The 23070-nt window shown below is 44.9% G+C and overlaps 1 protein-coding gene across 1 annotated transcript in view; it reads left to right on the top strand.

Moving 5' to 3' along the window:
* The first annotated feature begins 9967 nt into the window (after positions 1 to 9967).
* The window catches only part of ITGA4 (integrin subunit alpha 4), a 52599-nt gene continuing 39496 nt past the window's right edge, over positions 9968 to 23070 (top strand). Inside the window, exons 1-5 of the mRNA XM_033167053.1 lie at positions 9968 to 10169; positions 11278 to 11399; positions 20826 to 20932; positions 21213 to 21339; positions 22946 to 23013. Coding sequence (XP_033022944.1) covers positions 9970 to 10169; positions 11278 to 11399; positions 20826 to 20932; positions 21213 to 21339; positions 22946 to 23013 — 624 coding nt within the window. The 5' untranslated portion in view covers positions 9968 to 9969. The remainder of the gene's footprint in view (positions 10170 to 11277; positions 11400 to 20825; positions 20933 to 21212; positions 21340 to 22945; positions 23014 to 23070) is intronic.

Here is a 23070-nt window from a genome sequence, read left to right as displayed (position 1 = left end):
TAATCTGATATTTGGTGAGGGGGGGCACTCCCTTTCTCCTTTTGGAAATGTCTTTCTTCTGCTCACCTTCTGATTAGTCAAATGGGCATTTTGCCTGGCAAGTTAGGGGCGGTCCAGAAGAAATCCTTTGTTTGCAATGGACATTCTTACACAATAGCTATTGCCTTTATCACTAAAAGAAGCAACAGTTGCAAGCCTTGCTTTTGGTGTTTAGTGTTATTCTTTATTGGGGTTTGGGTGGGGAGGGGAGGCAAAACATTATTCTAAATTGCTATTTTCCAGAGTAACTGTTTTTCTAGCATGTTTGATATTTGTGGTAGGGCGTAACAAAGGCAAATTTGTTATTTTCAAGTGCTTGGTATTATGATGGCAAAAGCAGCTGAGGGAGCCAGCTTAGTCCAGCGGTTCCATCGACCAATGCATTGCTCGGATCCCCCAAACACTTCCAACGGTTTTGAGACCCGCGGGCGCTGCCTGGCTTTTTTTTTTTTTTTTAAGCAGCTGAGGGTGGCATTCAATTTTTACTCAAAGCAAACCCACTGAAATTAATCAACATGACTAAGTTAGGTCCGTTGATTTCAGTAGGTCAGCTCTGAGTAAATCTTAGTTGAGTAAACTTAGATTTACAACGCAAGAGACATGTAGAAATAAAAAACCCCTGCACTTTTTGATTCTCCTGCATCTTCTGATTTCTGTGTGCGTATGCATGGCAAAAAGTTTCTCAGCCTCCTCAGCTGAGCAACTGCCTTCATGCTCCCCGATCAATTTACTGCCAAGTCAGGTGAGGGTAGCCGATGGGTCTCGAACCCTCAGTGAGTTAGGGACTACCTCTGCATACGAAGACAGGCTCTGGTGAATGAGACCAAAAGTGAGTCCAATGGTCAAGAAGGCAGTTTCTGCATGTGTTGTAGAGGGAAGTGATGAGCAGATGGTGCTCATCAATCTGAAAAGGTAACCCATCAAGGAGAAGGGAAACTCTGGTCCTAAGCCTCAGCTGCCTTGCAGGATATCTTCAGAAGAAGAAAAGACTAAGAAGTGAACTCTACACAAATCTGGAGTCCCTAAGACGGTTGGATGGAGCCTTGTACACCTCCTTCTAGCAATTCCTGCAGCCAAACTGGTTTCAAACACATTGCTCTGCTTTCCTTTGGACCACATCAGTGAGCAATACATTTGGCATCAGCTTGGCCACCCCCAGGAAAAGGTCCCACTGTATAAACCTGAGATTCACCACGCAAAATGTTTTGAAGTCAGGGTGAAACTGGCTTTTGGGAAACTGCAGAAACCAGTAGATTGTGGGTAACGCCACATGTACACAGATTCAGAGAACATGGGTGAAAACTTGGTTTTCATTTTCAGATAAATTCAACTATTCCCTTTGAGGACTTATGTCAACTGCCTGTTTTTGTATTTCTTCTGGATATTCTGTCTCAGAAGATCGCCACCTTAGAACAGTTCCACCACATATGAGGACACTCCCCAATATACGGTATATATTTTTGAAACCTCTGCAACAAAGTGGAGAAATATCATGTGCAATATGGTACAAATGACATTACATAATGTGCCACCTGTTCAGCATACCGGTAATTGGCTTCTTTCTCGTTTCATGTAGCAGTTTAAGAGCAAACATTAGAGCACATATCCAAAAAAAGTCTTTATTTTTATCCATAAGAAGTCTAATTAATTGCAGCACTTTTGAACCACAGTTCATTGCATGCCATCTTTATAGCACAGATCTCTTGCAATATTTAGCACAATATTTAGCATGCTGGCACATTTATTTTCCCTGTTGGATCTCTTTCCAATCATTTGCTCACCTGTTTTGAAGCAACAGACCCTATTCAGATATACTTCCTTAATGGTCTTGATCAACTGATTAAACCAGTTCTCTGTATCTCCTGGATGATTTTGGCAAGGTCAATTGCCAATTCTGCAGCCTGGATGTCTCCTTGAGATGTGTTGATGGCCAAGGATCAAGATAGAAGAATTGACAATTTAATGGGAGACCGATCCATCAAAGGCTGCTAGCCATAACAGCTCAATTTGTCCTCCATGCTGAAAGGCTATATACCTCTATGAGCAGTGGAGAAGACATGAGAAATACTCAATGGCCTCACCAATGTACCTTTCTTATGAACTTCCACAAGAATCTGTCTGGCCACCAGAGGTAACAGAATAGGTGGAGAATCTGTGGCAGCCTAGATGTTGTTGGATTCCAGCTCTCATCATCCCTGACCATTCATCTAGAACTGATGAGAATCAGAGTCCAACAACAAGTAGAAAGCCACAGGTTTTCCATCCCTGGACTTAACAGATCCTGTGCTGACCCAGCAAGACAGTTCTTAGGTTGTATGGCTATGGTGTGCTATGCTCCTAGGTGTGATAAGTGCACATATAAAAATCTGGTAAAAATGGACAAGTGTGTGCAATGCTTCGAAAGAGAAGGGACTCTTACTCTGTTGTGTAAATTCATAAGTGAATGAGAACAGCAGTCTTGAATCCAGGAACAACTACCTCCGGCTTATACCGACGGGGTGATTTTCATTGACCTGGGCAGGACGTGCATGCTTAATAAGGCAAACTTTTTGGCATGCTGGGAAGCGCAAGACAGCTCAGCAAACAGCAGGTGGGAGGAGTGCCTTGGTAAATGCGGCTTAAATCCAAGGAACTATTGTAGCCTTGATCAACATAATGCCCTCTTTTTAATTAATACCATCTGCAGAGCACAGCTAACTAATTAGGCTCTGGGGCATTTGATGGAGGAGATCTAGTATGTCCCATTTTGCGTGTGCCTTGAGCTGGCATATCTTACTATACTGGGGTACCGGAAAGGAAAAACAGCAGCAGCAAAACCATGCTTTAAAACAAAGAGAAAGAAGGAACAAATGTCTGGAGCAACCTCCAGTCTTTACTGACTAACCCTCCCAATAATATAAATCACAGCACCTAAGGACAGCCCCATCAAATGCTTTATGGAATAATCTATTTCCCCCAAACTGAACCAGCGTCCTCTGTCTTGTCTGGTCTCATTAAAGTACTGTATAATCTCACTGAGATTGGGAGTTTGTCCTCATTGTAATTTGTTCCAGGTTGGATTGTGGCTTTACAACAAATGTTTGGGAAGAATCCATGTGTCCTTGTAGCATCCAAAAGGAGTCGGGGATCAGGCCATAATTCAAGGCTGCATACGCACACATTTTATTCTAGAATCAATGGAGATGGGGTACTTGTTTTTTCCATGTAGCCCACACATAATCAAGATCAATTGCATATATTTTTATTTTATTGCCCCTGAAGGCACTTCTTGAGAAACTAGTTTGATTCTGAAAATAAAAGCTAATTGCAGATTGATTGTGTACAGTGTGTCCGTTTGGAAACAGATGAAGACAGATATAGGTCATCCTGGCAATGGGGTGTGTGTGTGCCTCCACACCTGATCAATGATGTCGTGAGTTGGCATGTACCAAGATCGCAATCACAATTTCATTCACCTGGTGCATGTGATGGACGGAGGAAAAGGTGTGGATGTCCTAATCAAGGGAAGGCTTTCCAAATGTGTATCAGGTAACTACAAGCACCCTTGTGGACAGCAGGACGTGGAATGTCTAAACTGAAAACAGCATGTTGAGGCTCCCTTCTACTGAAGGCCAACAGAGGCGGTGGCGGGGGGCTTGGTTCTCTTATTATGGATGCCTTATTAAGAAAGTAGTTAGTATATGGGTGACCCCATTCATACTGCTTTCACAAGGAAAATGTGTTGTCAGGAAAAAATGTCAGCAGAATTTCCCTTCCTCTAGAGAACATCTTATCTCCTATTTCCTTTCTGAAATAAATTTATGAGAACGTATTTGCTTAGTGCTTTTGACAAAATTGCATCCACACTGGGAAATTTACCCAGTTTCACAAGTGTTGTGGTTTGAGGCAGTGCTGAATGAAGTTCAAGCACTGCACTGGAACAATGGGAATTGCATGTTGCATCTATAGTAAAATATACATGAATAGTTTCTTGTGCAATTCCCCTTCAATGAAAGGAGAAGTAAAAGGACTAAAAGCTACACTGTGTTTCTTTCTAAATTTGGAAAATACCAGCAGCATCTTCACTGCTGTTTCATTTTTCAGCTTAACTCTTCTTAAACCTCAGCTCTTGCAAATGTGTTGATTATACATGCTAGTTCAGAAAATTTTATACAGTGGTACCTCGGGTTAAGAACTTAATTCGTTCTGGAGGTCCGTTTTTAAACTGAAACTGTTCTTCACCTGAGGTACCACTTTAGCTAATGGGGCCTCCCACTGCCGCCGTGCCGCCGCCGCGCGATTTCTGTTCTTATCTTGAAGCAAAGTTCTTAAACCGAGGTACTATTTCTGGGTTAGCAGAGTCTGTAACCTGAAGCGTCTGTAACCTGAAGCATCTGTAACCTGAAGCGTCTGTAATCCGAGGTACCACTGTATTGGGATTAGTTTCCCAAACCATAGGGGACATCAGTGGAGACAGAAGAAACTTAATGCCTACAGCTGGAAACACATAGACTGAATAGATAGATAGATAGATAGATAGATAGCCAATATAGTTTGTTGATTATATTTGGTAAATACTGTTTAAGAGGGAGGCAGGGGACAGATCTCAAACATTTGATTCATGGCAAATTGGGATAAGAGAGTATCATTTACATAGTCCCTTGCTTGGAGGTATATACCCGTAGGTTACATTTGCAAATCCACTTTGCAGAGGTAAGAAAAGGACTGAACAAATGGTGAGAATGTAGGGATGAATGAATGCATTATTTTCCATTCTGCTCTGCATTTGTCACATGCAGCGTTGCTTCCATTCTGCTGCAGTTCGTTTGCTTTATTTATTGTTTTAGTTTTATTTACCGATTTGACACCCAATATTGTTGCAGTATGGCGAAGGTTTCCTAAAATGTTCTTTCTCTGCTACTAGGATCTTTAAGTCCTGCTGCTCCCAAACCTCACTAAGACCTGTGGAATGGACAGTAAATACTTCTCACCTGCTGCAGGAAGAAGACTGGGTTGCCTTTCTGTCTGTCACTCCCCACTGATTCAGGTAAGTAGCTACAGGCCTTGTTGGTTTTGCTTCCGACAGATACCGGCCTCCTCCGCCCCAGGATCATCCAGGTAATCTGCAGCAATGAAAATAATATTAATAATAATTTTATAGGCAACAGGAAGAGCTTCTAAACACAGCACATAATTAGCATATGGAATGTGCTGTCACAAAATTGAGTGATGGTTATCGACGGCTGTGTTCAGAGGCAGCATCCTGTTAAATATTAGTTGCACCAGCAGCCCGAAATTGCCACTGCTTCACCCCAGTCACAGTGCCATGCAGGAAATCTGCAGCAATACTAGTGTTGCTGCCCTGGAGCACCAGGGGCTACTGGCTAAATCTATTGTCAGTCCAATTCATGTGATGATTCCAAGTCTTAGTTTTGTGAGAGAGGAAGAAACCTCTACACACAAACACACCCACTTGTGCGCTTCAAACATTCTCCTAGATATTTAGGAAATGCTTATCAATGAAATCCTGGAGTTGTAGAGTTGGGAGGGACCATGAGGATAATCTAACCCAAACCCCTGCAATGCAGGAATCTTTCACCCGAAGGGGGGCTCAAACCCACAACCCTGAAATTAAGATTTTCATGCTCTAGCAGCTCCTATGCAGCTAGAAGAATATTTCATTGATCCAAGCACTGGTGATGGGGCGCATAGGTGTGTGGAGAATACTGAGGTATTTCCCAAACTTTCACAGACTTTGAAGGCTCTGGACTTTGAAGAATGGTTTTGCAGAAGATCTTCAACAGTCCTTTTTATTATGCATCGGATCTCACCCAAAACACTCTGATGAATGAGGTGGCAAATCTAAATTTTATTACTAAAAAGAAGAAGAAAGAGCTAAATCCAATAACTGGCAATTTCTTGCCCTTTATCTGCTTTCCTATTCACTCTGATTTATAATATTCTCAAGCCTGTTACACGTTTTATCACATCTGTAAAATACCTGTAAGTTTAAAATAAAAGAGCATGCATCTTGGAAAGGCAGCAAAAGGAGAGCATTTAAATGAGGGGGTTGGAATCATACTGGGGGGGGGGTGTGTGTCTCTTTCATTAGGAAACCACAGAATAGAGCATTAGTGTGTGGATGTTAAAAACCCAATAACCCAGAAGGGAATTGAAAATGTATTTTTCAATCATGTGTACAGAAGTGCTTGCTGTTTTCCCCATCACATTCTGCAATCTGCAAAGCTCCTCTCTTGACTTTAATAATCCCATCTTCTAGTATCTGATGTTGCCATTTACTTTTCATCATAGGAGCCAATTCCTAGGGGCCAAAGCCCCTTCAGCCCTCCCCCCCATAAAATATTTTAGGGGGCCACCCCCCAAAAAAGTTGATGGGTGTTGCTATTCAAATGGTGTGCGTGTTCCACATCTTGTGCTCACCTGCCCTCCCCCAATATTTTTATTCAAGTTGGCACCCCTGCTTCTCATGAAACAGTCAGGACCAGGTAACCTTCATCTTCATCATCATCATCATCAGTATTATGGAACAGCGTATATGAAAACTCCATTCTGCAGACCCCCCCTGATTCATGTGAACAGTGTTAATACAAATAAGTCACACTAACAGGTTGATGCCACTAGTAAAGAGCTAGCTCCCCACCCCCCATTTCACAAACCACAGACACATTTTAAAAACTCATTGTTTGGCTAAATACCATGGCTAGAGTTTCTGGGTGTGTTTGTATCAAAATGTAGAAATGAAAGAGGAAGTGAAGCATCACTGAATGTTACCATGTAAGCACTTTCAGAAAGGATCACTGCTCAAACATGCCTTTTTCCTTTCCTTTCTCAAAATTGCATAACTCAGATCCAGCTATGAAGTTAAATCCCTACAAGCTAGTTTCAAACTTTTACTATGCACACTGAGAGCAGGGAGCGGGGGAAGGCATATAACATCATACAAATATGAGCATTATCGCCCTAATATTCACGTTTGCGGTTCAGCATGATATATGGCAGCATTTCTCAACCTGGGGTCCCCTGATGTTGCTAGACTACAACTCCCACCATCCCTAGCTAGCAGGGATGATGGGAGCTGTAGTCCAAAAGCATCTGGGAACCCAAGGTTGAGCAAGGCTGATATATGCTATAAGTTGCTTTAGCGCAGGGATAGAGAATTTGTGCCTTCCAGATGTTGCTAGACTGCTATTCCCATCGTCCAGTGGCATAGCATGGGTTGTCAGTGCCTGGGGCCATGCGGAGTGTGGAAGGGAAACAAATGGAGTACGCATATGCATTCAACTGCCTAACAGCACCCGCATTACAGCTGCAGAGATAAGAAGAGTCATTCTGTTGTCTGGAAAGGTCACTTCCTGGTTTGCAGGGAGAAGCTGTTCTCAATGGAGCCCAGTGCCAGAAGCACACAGGTGTATTAAGGCAGCACCGGGCACTGAAATTTGATGCCCCTAACCACTTTACACCCAGGGCAACCACCCCTGTGTCACTCTAACGCTACACCACTACCATTGCCCCTACCATTGACCATGCTTGCTGGAGGTAGATGAGAGTTTGAATCCAACAAAATATGGAGGACATCATATTGGCCGGCCCTAGCTTGGTGTTGCACTAATAGTCTTTCCTTAAGGGATTCCTTCATACTGGCAGCCGGCCGCTTCCCATGCAGCAGCAGTGTGTCTGCGAATGACACAACCACACAAGTGATCGATCTGGGTTGCTGCTTGGGTCCCCCACCCGTTTCTCTGTTTGCACATTTACCGCAGCCACATGAGGTAACATCACACGGAAGCAGTTGCAATGCAGCTGGGTGTGTGTGTGTGTGTGTGTGTGTGTGTGTGTGTGTGTGTGAAGGGTGGGGGAGATTTCCTCACCAGGGCTGTGTGCATTTACAGCTATGCATATGGCAAGAACTATTGAACTCAAGTTAGGAAAGCTTACAGCAATTTGCCCTTTGATGATGGCCTGCTGGGTGAATTCAGATGATGCATTCATTGATTGATTGCGTTCGTATCCTGCCTCTCCTCAAGGATCTCAAGGTGGCATGCATGGTTCTTGCCCGCTGTATCCTCACAGCAACCCTGTGAGGTAGGTCAGGCTGAGAAATAGTGACTGGCTCAAGGTCACATGGTGAGATTCGTAGCAGAGTGGGGATTTTAACCCGAGTCTGTCCTCATCTGAAGCACCCACAGGAGCCAATTTATGGGGGGGGGGGGGTGAATGCTGTTGCTCAGCTGAGGAGGCTGCAAACATTTTGCCATGCATCTGCACAGAGAAATCGAAAGATGCAGGAGAATTTAAAAATGCTTCTCACTTCTTGGCAGCCTATTGCCGCTTTTACCTAGTTGTTAGATTACAGGTCCTCTGCACTAAATTACTGCTTGGTGATTGTAAAGTTGGTTCTCAGGCACTATGAATCCTGAATTCTCCATTTCAGATTTGTTCCTTTTTATGAAAGCGATCTCACGTTTAGTTCTGTGATGCCACCCCACCTTTCCTGTATTTGCTGTATACAAAGCCCAACATCTTTGAAAATTAGGCAGGACTTGTGAAAAACACGTGCAATTAAGATGAATGTAAATAAAGATGCAATGGGTTTTTTTGTGTGTCTGCCTTTTTTCAAAGCATAGGTACAAAGTGAATCCTATGAATTTTCCTTGGGGAAATTTGAGTTCCATTGAGTTAAACTGAGTTTATGCCTGTCTTTAGGACAGTTCAGTAGTAGCACGCTCAAACTCCAGAATATGTGATAGATTACATCTCAACAAAATCCCCCCCAAAACAAAACAAAAGTTGGGTAACTTTTTATGTATTGTCGATACAGTAACTTTAAAAAAATGCTTCTGCTAGCATCAGAGATAGACAGCATTGGCCACAATTTTTTTTTAATCACTAAGAACTGGGGTTGAGGCTCTTGTTACCTTGATATCACAAGTGCCTCCTGTTGGGAGAGAATATCCTTTACCTTTCTACTTTTTGTAAATACAAGATTCTTTTAGCTGTAGATGCAGCACTAAAATAACAATCTACCATTGCTTCTTCGTGCTTCATCATGGTAACTGGGAGCCGTTGAACAGGAGTGTCTGGCACAGCTGCAGTAGCGCCACTACTCAAAAGGTTGTGGAAAGCAGTGGTGAATTGCAGCGGCGGGACTACATGACCCTCGAGGTCCCTTCCAGCTCAGCTGGTAAGAGCTTGAGACTCTTAATCTCAGAGTTGTGGTTTCGAGGCCCACGTCGGTCAGAAGATCCCGGCATTGCAAGGGGGTTGGACTAGATGACCCTCGGGATCCCTCCCAACTCTACAATTCTATATGAAACTTTGAGAGCGTCCGTCGCACGTGGGTTTCCCTCCGTCCCTTCCTTTATTTCCCACGCTTCTTCCCCCCCCCCCCAGTGTCGTCTTCTTCTTCTGCGGGGCTATTTCCTGCAGCCCCCCCCCAAGCCCCACTCCTCGTTTCAGCCAATGACTGCCCCTTCCTTCGGGTCGGTCGCCTCTCTTCCGAGCTCCGTCTGCGGCCAAACTCCCCTCTCACCCCCCCGCCCCCCCCCGGACTCGCATCCGCATTCCGAGCATCTGCTAATTGGTCGCAGCTGGCGGGACAACACCCCAGCCACTCTCGGGTTGGCTCCGCCACGGGGCCGCCAGCGCCCCCTACAGCATTTCGCAGGCAGCCGCGCTCCCACGCCCCCCATCCCCGTATCAGCTGCAATACCGACAGGCAGGCCGCCCTGCGCGCTCCGCTTAACTTTTCCCGCCTCGCCATATACATAGCCCAGCCGGCCGTCGAGCGGCGCCGAGGAGAGTTCCCGCCCCGTTTTGACTTTGAAGGAGTCTTTTCCAGTTTGCTAGGGGGAAAGCAAACCCAGTCTCTTGTCCTGCCTCAGCTGCCTCCCCCCCCCCAATATATCTATATATATTAAAAACAAAACTGTGATGAGGGTTTCTTGGAGAGAGTCGGAGGAGGGCTTTCTTTCCTCGACGGGGGCTGCCCGGTTGCTTTTGCTGCTCGGCTGCTGCGCGACGGGCGGGCAGCCCTACAACCTGGACCCGCGGAGCTCGCTCGTCTTCCAGAGTCAGAACGGGACACTGTTCGGTTATTCGGTGCTGCTGCACAGCGTGGGAAGCAGCAGATGGTAAGTTAGGGAGGGTGGGCGTGGGAGTGTCTCTCCCTCCCTCCTCTTCTTACGACGACCATCCTCGACGTGTCTCCTCCGAAGTTTAGGACTTCCGAATCCAGCAGGGTTTTACTCCCAGGTTCATAGATTTGTGGGAGTTGGAAGGGGGGGTTCACGAGGGTCATCTAGTCTGACCCCGCTCATTGCAGGGGTCTTTCTGCCCTATGTGGGACTTGAACCCGCAACCCTGAGGTTAAGAATCTCCTGCTTTGTTCTCTGAGCTGTCCATTGTTAAGGACGGAAGCGCTTCTTGGGGAGAAGTTTCTTCCGTGGACCTCTGTCGTTGCATTTCTTCAATTTAAAATAATCGCTCGTGACAAGGTTGGATTACCAAATAGGCAGGGTGGGCCTTTTGGGGGTCCCAAAACAAACGGATTGTGTAATAAAATTGGTTTATTAAAATGGTGGACTGGTAAAATAAAATAAGTATTAGGAATTAAATTGAAAAGGGGCCCCTGATATTTCAACTGCTTAGGGGCCTCCGCAGGGCTTGTGTTCTGGCAATGAGCAAATGTTGCACCCCTTCTCTTCTCACAACTTGTAGCGAGGAACCAGGAGCATGTCTTGGTTGTGTTTTTCTCACAGGTCTCAAGCATGGACGTGGGGGGGGGGGCAGCTGCCCCTCCCAAAAAATCGAGTAAATAAATACAAATACTTAACTAAAAGTAGAAATTACAGAAAGATTTTGACAGGTTTTGCTGAGCAATTGGGGTCAAAAGAGAATAATTTAAAACAACTGTTGTTGAGACATGGCATTCGGAATCTGCTAGACAGAGCTAGACAGAGAAGGATGATGGGTGGGTGTCCTGCCCCCCCCATAAATCCTGGTCTCAAACTATTCTTTGAGGCGCAGGTTTTTTCTGGCTTGCCCCCCCTCCAACCTTCCAAATATAGGATCCCAGTAGACAGAAACGCTTCAGTGTTTCTCTGAACCATGAGGACTAGAGGCGCTAATTTTAAACTCGTACCTCCGTTGGTCCCCAAGGGGATTGTCGCTGAGTCTGCAGTAGGTTGGATCCACTTGCCGTTGGTTTAGCCTTGCTTTTCTTTTGCTTCCTTCCCCCAGGCTTGTAGTGGGAGCTCCGAAAGCCAACTGGCTTACAAACAGCTCCGTGGTGAATCCGGGGGCGATTTTCCGATGCCAAATTGGGAATAATCCTGGGAGAGATTGCGAAATACTCCAACTGGGTGAGTGGAAGTGACCCTCTCGGTGACTTGGCCATTGTTGGCAGCCAAACGGGACAATCCCAGCTTTGGTGAAGCTCTTCGGAAATCCTTACTGTATAGCGCTGTTCCTTATTTCCATCTGTCCTTGCTCAGTAACATCTCCAAAGTATGGAAATGATAAAGGAATTATTGAAGACTCATTTCTTTTTCTTTCTTCTCCTCCTCCCTGCTCCCGAGAAGGTAGGTTGTCCACTTGCCAGTTGTAATTGTGAGGCCATCACAAGACGAGTTTACTTTTCCACCTTAATTTATTTCACCAGTATTCAAAGATGTTGGCTTTCCTTGCTGAATATGCAGAGAATGATGTGTCTCCCTTTTATGACGCATCAGCTCTCAGTTTGTTTATATTCCTCTACATCCTTTTTTTAAAAAAAGAAATAATTGCAGCTTATTAATTTAATGTTTGCATGGCGCTTCCCCCAAGAAGGTGCCCAATGCCAATTAAAAATGGAGCTCCAGTAAGAGTTAAAGAACGACAACAAGCTGTGAAATCCTAAGCATGTTTAATTGCAAGGCAGTCTCACCGCAATCGATGGGACTTGCTCTCTAGTTGTGTTCTTGAAAACCTTGAAAATGAAATAAAAGCCAGCAAGCCAAAACGCAGTTGGGCATAACATTTGGGCATAACAGCATTCACAAGGGGGGGGGACATGATATGGCCCATGAAGAAGTGTAGAATTTGGCGCACTTAAGCCCATTCAAATCAAAGGGGTTATGTGTACCTAGTTGCCTTTTAATGTGTTTTGTTCTTAGAAGGGCTGACTCATTTAAAATGCCAACCACCAAAATACCGTTTTTGTCTGTTTGCAGATGGAAAGTGAGTTTGCTGTTTTAAGACCCAGTTAGCTGTCCTGACTAAAAAAAATGACACTTGAAAACTTTATTCATTGCCTGGTTTCCCGCCTTTTGCTCCCAAAACTCATGGAGCGCTTATTCGTAATCTTGTGGAGGAAGCCTATCCTTTTAAGGCATTATAGCAACAAGAGTCCAAGAACCTTGGAGCCAGTGCCATTTATAATGACAGGAATGGGGAAACCCCATGTACTACTTCAAAATGTGTGGGAAGAAGTGTTTAGACTGGAGAAAAACTCTCTTGCATAAATACATCCCATTCTTTGTGGATAAATGAGCTGAGGAATGTTGTCACATTGTAGTTTTATAGAAAATGGAGTCATTCAAGAAAAAGGGTCACGGGGAGTGTTTTGGCTCCAGGCTCCTTACTGAATACAGTGCACTGTTGCAAACCTGCGTGCTGATGATTTAAAGACTAGATGAATGCTCTACTCTTCTTCTCCAGTTAAGGATTCCTTAACATCTCATGGCCACGACATTGAGTGCTAACATCATGAATGTGTGAAGGAACCAGTACAAAGAGAGTGAGCTCAGGTGCAGTACTTTTCAGTGGAGCTGGTTCACAGATTTGCACAGCTTCCAATTTATGGAGCAAATAAGTTACATAAGTGGAATGATTGCCCATAGCTCATGCAGAAGGTCTTGGGTTCAATCCCCAGCATCTTCAGCTAGGATTTGGAAACCTGGAGGGTCAGAATAGGCAATGATGACCTAGATGGACCAATTAGTTGCCTTTGTATAAGGCAGGTTGCTATGATCCTGTGATGTGTGAAGCATTCCCACGAAGAGACCATTTACTGAGGTAGGTTGAGGCACTGAGAGAATGCGCAAGCACTCTCTTTCCAAATGTTGCACCCTTGACATCAATTTTTGTTGTAACAGTAAAAAAAAAGACCATCTTGAAATCCATGCGGCTGGAACAAAACCTTAACAGGTTATCCTGTGGAGGATAATCTTGTGTTGTGTTGTTGTGCCATGTATCCATGCAAGCAGATTTCTCTTCCACTTAAAATAAATCCCTGGGGACTGAACTGGGGACCTTTTTGCTGCACTGCTGAGCCACAGCTCTCGCTTGCGTTTCTTGTTACTTGATGAATGGTAGCTGGCTGTGTGAATGGACTTCTCTTGTCCACATTCACCCTTGTACTGTTCTTCTGCACGTGCTGCCCACGTGTGCAAAGAGCAGCATTTTGATCCCTACTGACACCCTCAGCCTGCCATGCCGAAACAGGGGGATGTGGTGCTTACTTATGACTAGATCAGCTGTCAGTGGAAGGACGATGTCCCACGTCACGTTAAGCAAGTTCCTTCTCGGTTTCCCAGCCTGACATGTTAAGGATCAGACTAAGGTGTTTTATATGTAAGCAGCAGAGACTTGTGTAAGCTGATTTAATTTGCCACTTGAATATAAAAGGCTGGGGAGGATACTCATATCCCTACCTGCTTACAGGGCACCCTCTCTTGCTCAAGCTCCTGGCCACACTCTTCTTTGTGATGCCTGTCCAGGCATGATAGGGAAGATGGTACATCATTTTTTGCAGGATAAAACTGAGAGACGTAGTGCTAGTCACTGTGGATATGGGGCTTCATTCTCTTTTGTTGTGTTCGTGTCTCTGTCAGTTCTGGCTCTGGGCTTCAGCAAGCCTCTGGACAAAATGCTTTCAGTGTGCCACCTTATTGAGTGAGCCTCCCTCTGCATCTATGCTTTTGCAACCGACTGTTCATTTTCCAATAGATGATGTTGGATTCCCCATTTCCCATCAGTTCCAGCCAGTGCTGACCAAGAATGATGGGCATTGTGTTGGCTACACCCCTGACTTGGCATCTCTGGGGTCCAGCCACCCGCACAGCTGCCCAGAGTGGAAGAGGGGGCTGTTGTTCCTGCTACTTGCTCCTGTTACTGTTTACTTGGCTTTTCAGTGGAGACGAGTGAGCATGCAGCATTAGCAAGGAGGTCCGTGGCCAGGGGTTGGTGCCTGCTTATCCCACCCTGTGGGATGGGCCTTGATGCCAACCCCTGATCGCCATTGCAGGATTAACTGTCTCTCAGCACATTCACTTCTTTCAAAAAGCAGCAAATACTAAGGTTCTTGATCCAGCGAGGATCCAAATACTGGGGCTGCACTAGCAACGGATTTGATCTGTCATGAAGCATGTTTGAGTTGGGGACTGTTCTCTGATCGGCAATGTAATAACGAGCTTCAAACATAGTTCATGAAAACTGCATTCCCCAAGAATAATTCATAAGAATAAGCTCATGGTGCTGAAGAACTTGCACCTGTAAGTGTTCTGTCGTGCCTTAGCTCAAATGGATGAATACAGAGTTCTGTGTTATGATGATTGCTGGTTAATAGGAAGTCAGTGTACCTGCAGGCTTTGGGTCCCAGGCACTTTCAGATAACTGAATTGAGCACTGAACTATTTTAACCATGCCTGTGAAATGCGGGATTTATCTTTGTGGGGGCAAAAAAGAGACCATGACTGGTATACCCCCCAACTGTCTAGTGGTGCAGCGATGATGAAGAAGAGGAGTTTGGATTTGATACCCCGCTTTATCACTACCTGAAGGAGTCTCAAAGCGGCTAACATTCTCCTTTCCCTTCCTCCCCCACAACAAACACTCTGTGAGGTGAGTGGGGCTGAGAGACTTCAGAGAAGTGTGACTAGCCCAAGGTCACCCAGCAGCTGCAGGTGGAGGAGCGGAGACGCGAACCCGGTTCCCCAGATTACGAGTCTACCGCTCTTAACCACTACACCACACCGGCTCTCTATAAACCAAGAGCCTTCGATAAAACCGCTAGCACATTTGGGAAGCTAAGCAGGGTCCGGTGTGGTTTCAGACTGGATGGGGAACCACGTGTTGACATTCCTGCATTGTAGGGGTTTTTACTCTTTGGAGTCCCTTTCCAAATAATCATGCAAATTCAGAACTACTGGAGAGCCTGTAAAGGCCAGTGATGGAGGAGAGAGCCCCCCCCCCCCAATCCCTAAGCTCCTGGGACCTGGCTTGGTTGGTCCTCAGGGGCCACCTTACAGTATTTGCTGAGCTTCCAGAGGTCACATGGGAAGCTGCCATTCCATGGAGAGGAATTCCAGCTTACTTTCTGCCAACCAGACCAAGCAACCAGGCTAACTGTCCTTCCACCCACGTCTGTCTACATGGCAGCTATCATTATTTCCCTAAATGATGCCAAATTATGTTGCCCATCAACTTTGGATTTTTAACCTGGCTGCTCCTCCACCTGCCACAGTTGTGATGAAATAAAAACAGCAAATTTTGACCAGTTAGAATGTTTGCAGGCCATGCTGGCGCTAAAGCAATAGGGAAGGGATTGTTAGCAGACTCAACCCACCCAGTTGTGCCAAAACTGCCTTCATGGGTCTGAAGTTTTGATTTATTAGATTTCAAATGAATCGCAAAGTGTCTTACAAACAACAAATAACGAAAACATAATAGAACATCACAAATGCAGCACAAATCGTACAGAAGAATTCACAAATCGCCAGTGAAATGGTTACAATCCATAAAACATCATTGACTGAACAACAAAAGCAGTACATTTGCAACAAAGTTCGTATTGTAGGATTCGCAAAGTACTACAGCATTCATAATAAATAAAATAACAGCAACAACATTAACAAAATAGCACCCAGAAATAAACACATCACTGCCAAATTCATACACTGTCTCCCCCCAACCCCATGACTCATAACCTTTCACTCTATTCATTCAGTCAATCATTGATTACCCTAAATTGGACTTAACAGGATGGGTGGGTAATCCTCTGATGCCAAAATGCTCCACAGCTCTGAAATGACCTGCGTGGGGTTGCTTAAATACTCAAGCCTCTCACCCTTTCAAATCCACCAGTCCCAGAGCAACAGGATCCTTTTATCCAAGTGTAGCCTCCCCATTGTGCGACATGGGTGGCGCTGTGGTCTAAACCACTGAGCCTCTTGGGCTTGCCAATCAGAAGGTCGGCGGTTTGAATCCCTGCGATGGGGGTGAGCTCCTGTTGCTGGGTCCCAGCTCCTGCCAACCTAGCAGTTGAAAAGCATGCCCAAAAGTGCAAGTAGATAAATAGGTACCGCTCCGGCAGGAAGGTAAATGGCGTTTCCGTGCGCTGCTCTGGTTCACCAGAAGCAGCTTAGTCATGCTTGCCACATGACCCAGAAAAACTGTCTGCGGAGCGGGCAAACGCCAGCTCCCTCTGCCTGTAAAGCAAGATGAGCGCTGCAACCCTAGAGTCGTCTGCAACTGTCAGGAGTCCTTTACCTATACCAGGCATAGGCAACCTTTGGCTCTCCAGATGTTTTGGACTACAATTCCCATCATCCCTGACCACTGGTCCTGTTAGCTAGGGATCATGGGAGTTGTAGGCCAAAACATCTGGAGAGCCGAAGGTTGCCTATGCCTGACCTATACCTTTTTAAGCCTCCCCATTGGCCATGTCTCACCTGCTGCCCCCACCTGGCAACAAATGCTTGGATGAAGGGCCCCTTCTACTCGGAAGTAAGCTCAATTGAGTTTAATGGGATTCATTCCCAAGTTAATGTGTGTAGGTTAGATAATTGTGCAGCCTTATGCATAGCGTGTGAAAGAAGCACCCCAGTAAAAAGAGAAAAAACATGGAAATATAGGCATGCCTATTGAAATAAATCTTTTTCTGAATGTGTGTGAAGCTGGAGGAATTATTAATTCTATGAGAAGCATGGGGCAATGATTTTTGGGGGTTGATGCAGACTAGTCAAACCTACCCACTGGTCTTGCCATGTTGTCAGAGCCATATAGTTCATCTGTCTGCCTTTTGGGTGGAAGTCATCCTGCTTAAACCACTAACTTAGATATATTTCTTAGATAACCCTCCACACATTTCCTTGGACCAGGCTGTGATACCGCTGAGCTGAAACAGATGTGAGGCAACCTATTTAAATTCAAGTGCAGCAAAGCATTGGCATGTGTTTGTGTGCATTTATATGCATGTGTGCATGCATGTGTGTTTGTGTGCAAGTCTCCCCGCCCCCCCTGCCTCTCCCAAAAATATATGGCTGTAAAATCCCAAGCACATAAGTTTAAATCTGAAACTGTGACTCTTAATTTTTTGCTTTCCGTTTTTTTCATTTTCAAGTTGGGGAAATGAATCAAAAATACATTTGCAAATCGGCTTGTCTGTTGGCAGTAAGGGTCAGGACTCGGTCATGGCTCTGCAAGAGTCTCCTCAGAATTAGTCACCAGACGCATAAGATTTTATCACTTAATTATTATTATTATTTGCTTTTTCGGTTTTATGTAGGAATGTTACTGCTATGAGCAATGAATTTTTAATTTAATTTAATTTAATTTAATTTTTTTAAAAAAGCATGACAACTTGAAACTGGAACACCAACAGTGCAGCTGAGATCTTAATACCTTGTTTTTTGGATGGTCCCATTTTGTTTGCAAATGGATAGGCACATAACTACCCAAGTTCACTAATGGATATAATCGGGTTCCCTCAGCAGAGGAAATTTTACCTGCAAAAATGTGGCGTCCCACAGAAGTGAATCAAAAGTAGGGCAAAGCACTGTTGTGATCTAGTCCTGCTTCCATGGCCATCTGGCTGGCCCCTTGTGAGAACAGGATGCAGGGTCAATGGGCTTTGGGCCTCATCCAGTAGGGTGCTTCTTAAGTTCTTACAGTTCCTTACTTGTCAAGTGTTATGTTGGAGGCAGCTGCACACTTTCCTGTTTTTTGTCTTTCTGTGCTACTTGGTTCTGTAAACTTTCTCTGAAAATGATAAGTACCGGTACTCTGGAATATGTTTTCTACAAGCAGTTGATTGTATTAATACAAAAAACGGGGAGAAGGCAACCACATACATTTGCCTCACCTTTCATTAGAGAAGTCATTGTGTCCCGTGTAGTTGCCACCAAAAACGTTTGTACGTTTCTCTGGAAATCCAAGAAACCCAGTTCTTGTTTTCTGTTAGGTTTGTCCAGAGGATGTTTTTTTGTTACTCAGGCTGTGAACTTGCTGGGTTTTTTTGCACACAGTTAATGAACTAAGGTGCTAAAGATACGTCTGTAATGGCTTTGCCATGAACCCAGGTGAAATGATACCCACATGCCGCTTTGTTCTTTGTTAGCCTCGCCTCTCTGTTGACAAAAAAGGGGTTTCCTTTCATCAAAGTTCTTACTTTTGTAGACACTAGAGCAGAGTAATATAGCCCCATGCTGCGCACCTCAATATGTGAGTTTGGAAAACACTTCCGACAAGCCTTCTGAGCTGAGATCTTTTCCAGATCTGTATTGAAATTGTTCGAATGTGTTTTTGTTGTTTTATTGCTTATTGTTTGCTGCCCTGGGCTGCTGTGAGAGGAAGGGTGGGGTGTGAATTCAATAAATAAATAATATATAAAATAAAACTGTTCTAGACTCGCTGATCAAGCCAGTTGGTAGGTGAGTTTCTACCTGAAGCTGAAGCTCTAGATGGGTGGGTGGGTCTCTGGTCTCAGGTGGTAGGAGAGTCCCATGGTGATAATAATGAGATGATGGAGTAATAATAATAATAATAATAATAATTTATTTGTACCCCACCCATCTGGCTGGGTCACCCCAGCCACTCTGGACAGCCTCCAACAGATATTAAAATACATTTAAAATATCACAGGTTAAAAACTTCCCTAAACAGGGCTGCCTTCAGGTATTTTCTGAATGTTAGATAGTTATTTATCTCTTTGACCTCTGCTGGGAGGGTGTTCCACAGGGCGGCGCCACTACCGAGAAGGCCCTCTCCCTGGTTCCCTGTAGCTTTGCTTCTTGCAATGAGGGAACTGCCAGAAGGCCCTTGGCACTGGACCTCAGTGTCCGGGCTGAACAATGGGGGTGGAGACGCTCCTTCAGGTATACAGGACCGAGGCCGTTTAGGGCTTTAAAGGTCAGCACCAACACTTTGAATTGTGGTCGGAAACGTACTGGGAGCCAATGTAGCTCTCTCAGGACCGGTGTTATATGGTCCCAGCGGCCACTCCCAGTCACCAGTCTAGCTGCCGCATTCTGGATTAATTGCAGTTTCCGGGTCACCTTCAAAGGTAGCCCCACGTAGAGCGCATTGCAGTAGTCCAAGCGGGAGATAACTAGAGCATGCACCACTCTGGTGAGACAGTCTGTGGGCAGGTAGGGTCTCAGCCTGCGTACCAGATGGAGCTGGTAGACAGCCGCCCTGGACACAGAATTGACCTGTGCCTCCATGGACAGCTGTGAGTCCAAAATGAGTAAGTTCCTTCATAGACTACTATGGGATTTGCTGCCATATTTTTATCCCGGGATCTCTTTCAGTAGTGATCTAAGAGTTTCCCCCCTTGTTGTACCATTGCACTCTTATCACATGTTTCCCTTGGAGTATAGAGGTTTTCTCAAAACGTGAATAATCACAGCAATGTGGAACGCTTTTGTTCAGCCAGGCAGCCATGTCCTTTCCCAGAATATTCCATACTATTACCCTGGTTTTCCATTTCCCTCTACACTCCCTCTGCAACAGTTGAGGCATCATTCTGTGGTGAGCAGATTGTGCTTGGCCTTCAGTGGGATATTTTCCTCTCCCCTCATAAGCATTTGTTTTGTACTTATGCGGGTTTGGGGTGTTTCCATGGGCCTGCTGATACCTCCTTCTTGTGAGTGGATGGTATGATTGTGGCATAAAGATCCTCACTTAGAAAATGAGTTCCCTGTTGTTATACGGGAAAATAAATCCTATCCTCTACCACCCCTGTTGCCTCCAATGGGAGTGTGTTTGCTTATGCCGTTCGTTTTGTAAGTGTGACTTAGGAAGCTGGAACAAACTAAGCAAGAAACTGCCCACTGTGCTGCTCCTCTCTCACCGTGTCCTGAGACCACCCCTGCTTACATTTGCACCACTGTCCAGAAGATGTCCAGAAGAGGGCAACCAAAATGGCCAAAGGCCTGGAAACAATTCCTTATGAGGAACGGCTTAGGGAGCTGGGTATGTTTAGCCTGGAGAAGAGAAGGTTAAGGGGTGATATGATAGCCAGGTTCAAATATATCAAAGGATGTCATATAGAGGAGGGTGAAAGGTTGTTTTCTGCTGCTGCAGAGAAGCGGACACGGGGCAATGGATTCAAACTACAAGAAAGAAGATTCCACCTAAACATTAGGAAGAACCTCCTGACAGTGAGAGCTGTTCGGCAGTGGAATTTGCTACCAAGGAGTGTGGTGGAGTCTCCTTCTTTGGAGGTCTTTAAGCGGAGGCTTGACAGCCATCTGTCAGGAATGCTTTGATGGTGTTTCCTGCTTGGCAGGGGGTTGGACTGGATGGCCCTTGTGGTCTCTTCCAACTCTATAATTCTATGATTCTAAGCGCTTGCAGTCACCTTAAAAGTTATCCAGTGCAATGTGAATGTTGCACCGTCGTAACATCACTATGTTGGCTGAACTTTGAATTATGCCCATCAAGGGTAGGAATGCAGTGGAAGTGTGGTTCATATGTTCTGAAAGACGGCTATGTGTGTGCTAATTTTTCTCTCTTTCTGGTTTAAGGTGACCCAAAAGGAGAGAAGTGTGGGAAAACCTGTATAGAAGAGAGAGACGATCAGTGGTTGGGGGTGAGCTTGTCAAGACAGCCAGGAGAAAATGGATCCATTGTTGTAAGTATTGTCTTACATTTCCCAATATTTTGGGGAAGGGTCATATCTCAGTGCGTTTCATGCAGATGTTTCCTGGTTTAATTCCTGACATCTCCAGGGAGGTCTGGGTAAGAAGCTTAGTCTGAGATTTTGGTGAGCTGCTTGCCAGGTTGTTTAGATGACATGGAGCCAGATGAATTAATGGTCCCATTCTGTGAAAAGGCAGCTTCTTGTGTCTTAAGTGCTTTCTCTTCAGGCAACTTTCGTGATCATCACACTTTCTTTTCTTTTTTTTAATTAGGCCTGTGGACACCGATGGAAAAATGTATATTATATCTCAGCGCACAAATTTCCCTACGGCATTTGTTATGAGATACCTTCCAATTTTCGGACGCTGCTGAGTCGAAGAATATGTCCTTGCTATACGAGTAAGTGTCGGTGCGGCTGGACAGATAGAAGTAACTGATACATTATGAGAAACACTCATTTGCAGCAAGCAAATGCTCAGCATTCTATAACTGGGAAAACCAAACCTTGGCCCCCAACTTTTAAAAGCTTTTCTGAGGCTGCCATGATTGCTACAAAAGAACAACAACATTTTAAACAAAAATGAGGCAAGGTCTTTTAAATGCACTGTTATAATGGGTGTTGATTATACAATGATTATGATTATAAACATGGCTTTATTGTTATTTTTTAAAAAAACTCTCTTGCCCTCACAATGATTCAGGCATCATCCATATAGGAGGCCATGTTTGAACGTTTAGGGAGATTGAGGGACAGAGAAGCAACCCAGCTATTCTTCCCCCGGAGTGGTTTCCTGCATGATATACCCAAGGCAGGAGAGGCAGCAGCCTCAGAGACTTGGTCAACAGAGTCTGATTCTCCCAGAAAAAAAATACTTGCCCTGAACTTTAGTCCAGAGTGGAGCTGAGCTGTTGACAATGCCAGACCACCATTGCTTTAGATAAGGCATCCCCAACCTTCGGCCCTCCAGATGTTTTGGACTACAATTCCCATCATCCCTGACCACTGGTCCTCTTAGCTAGGGATCATGGGAGTTGTAGGCCAAAACATATGGAGGGCCGCAGGTTGGGGATGCCTGCTTTAGATACAGCACATGCCAGGGAGAGATCATGCCCTACCAGTTCATTGCGGAAGATGGAAGGAAGTTGCTTCCCTCCATTCTGCTTCCCACACTTGATTCTAGACCAGCCTCTCCTAACTTGGTGCCCTCCAGATGTTTTGAACTATATCTTTCATCATCCTTAGCCGACATGGCTAGTGGTCAAGAATGACAGGAGCAACATTTGGAAGGCATCAGGTTCTGGAAGGGTTATGACTAGGAATGAGCAAAGGGTCTCTCACTGGGACATGTGGTGACTTGCCAGGGCACTCCCTGCCTTCATTTAGATCGGTGTTTCCCAAACTTGGGTCTCCAGCTGTTTTGGACTACAACTCCCATCAGCCCTAGCTAGCAAGACCAGTGGTCAGGGATGATGGGAATTGTAGTCCAAAAGCAGCTGGCAAGTTTGGGAAACACTGCTTTAGATCCACACTTTGAGCTTGTGCCATCACTTAGCTTCTCTTCCCATAAAGTTCTCTAGTTCTTCCTGCCAGCGATTTCCTGAAATTATAGATGGGAGGGGACGAAACAGCAGCGCTACCAACACATCTTATCTGCGAAGCCTGTTAAAAACAGTGACATTGGCATTCTAGTTGATTAGAACGAGCGGTGTCGAAAATGAGTTTGCCGGTTTTATTGGAATCCTTTAAACCAGAGCTTTGAAAGCAAGGTTGAGCAATGACAATACATTTCGAATAGGACCCTTTTCAAATCCCTTATTCTTCTGATATCATTAAGCGGGATATTGCCCTGCTGTTGGTTGCCAGGAGTTCTAGTTAATCCCAAACTCCTTTATCAAACAGCTGTGGAGAATTTGTGATATTATTCATGGAGGATTATTGTTTTTAGTTGCTTGTTGTTTATACATACTCTCCACCCCCACCCTGTATTTTATTGTGAATATTCAGATTACTGGAGCAAATATGGAGACAAATACGGATCATGCCAGGCTGGGATAACGTCATTTTACACAGAGGTGTGTGTTTTAAAAATATTGCTTTTCTGTTAAAGCTTTGGATTTGTGTGTGTTTTA

Source organism: Lacerta agilis, chromosome 1, assembly GCF_009819535.1.
Source record: "Lacerta agilis isolate rLacAgi1 chromosome 1, rLacAgi1.pri, whole genome shotgun sequence".
NCBI lineage: Eukaryota > Metazoa > Chordata > Lepidosauria > Squamata > Lacertidae > Lacerta > Lacerta agilis.
Note: the sequence above shows the minus strand (reverse complement) of the source record. Positions and strands in the feature narration are given on the sequence as shown.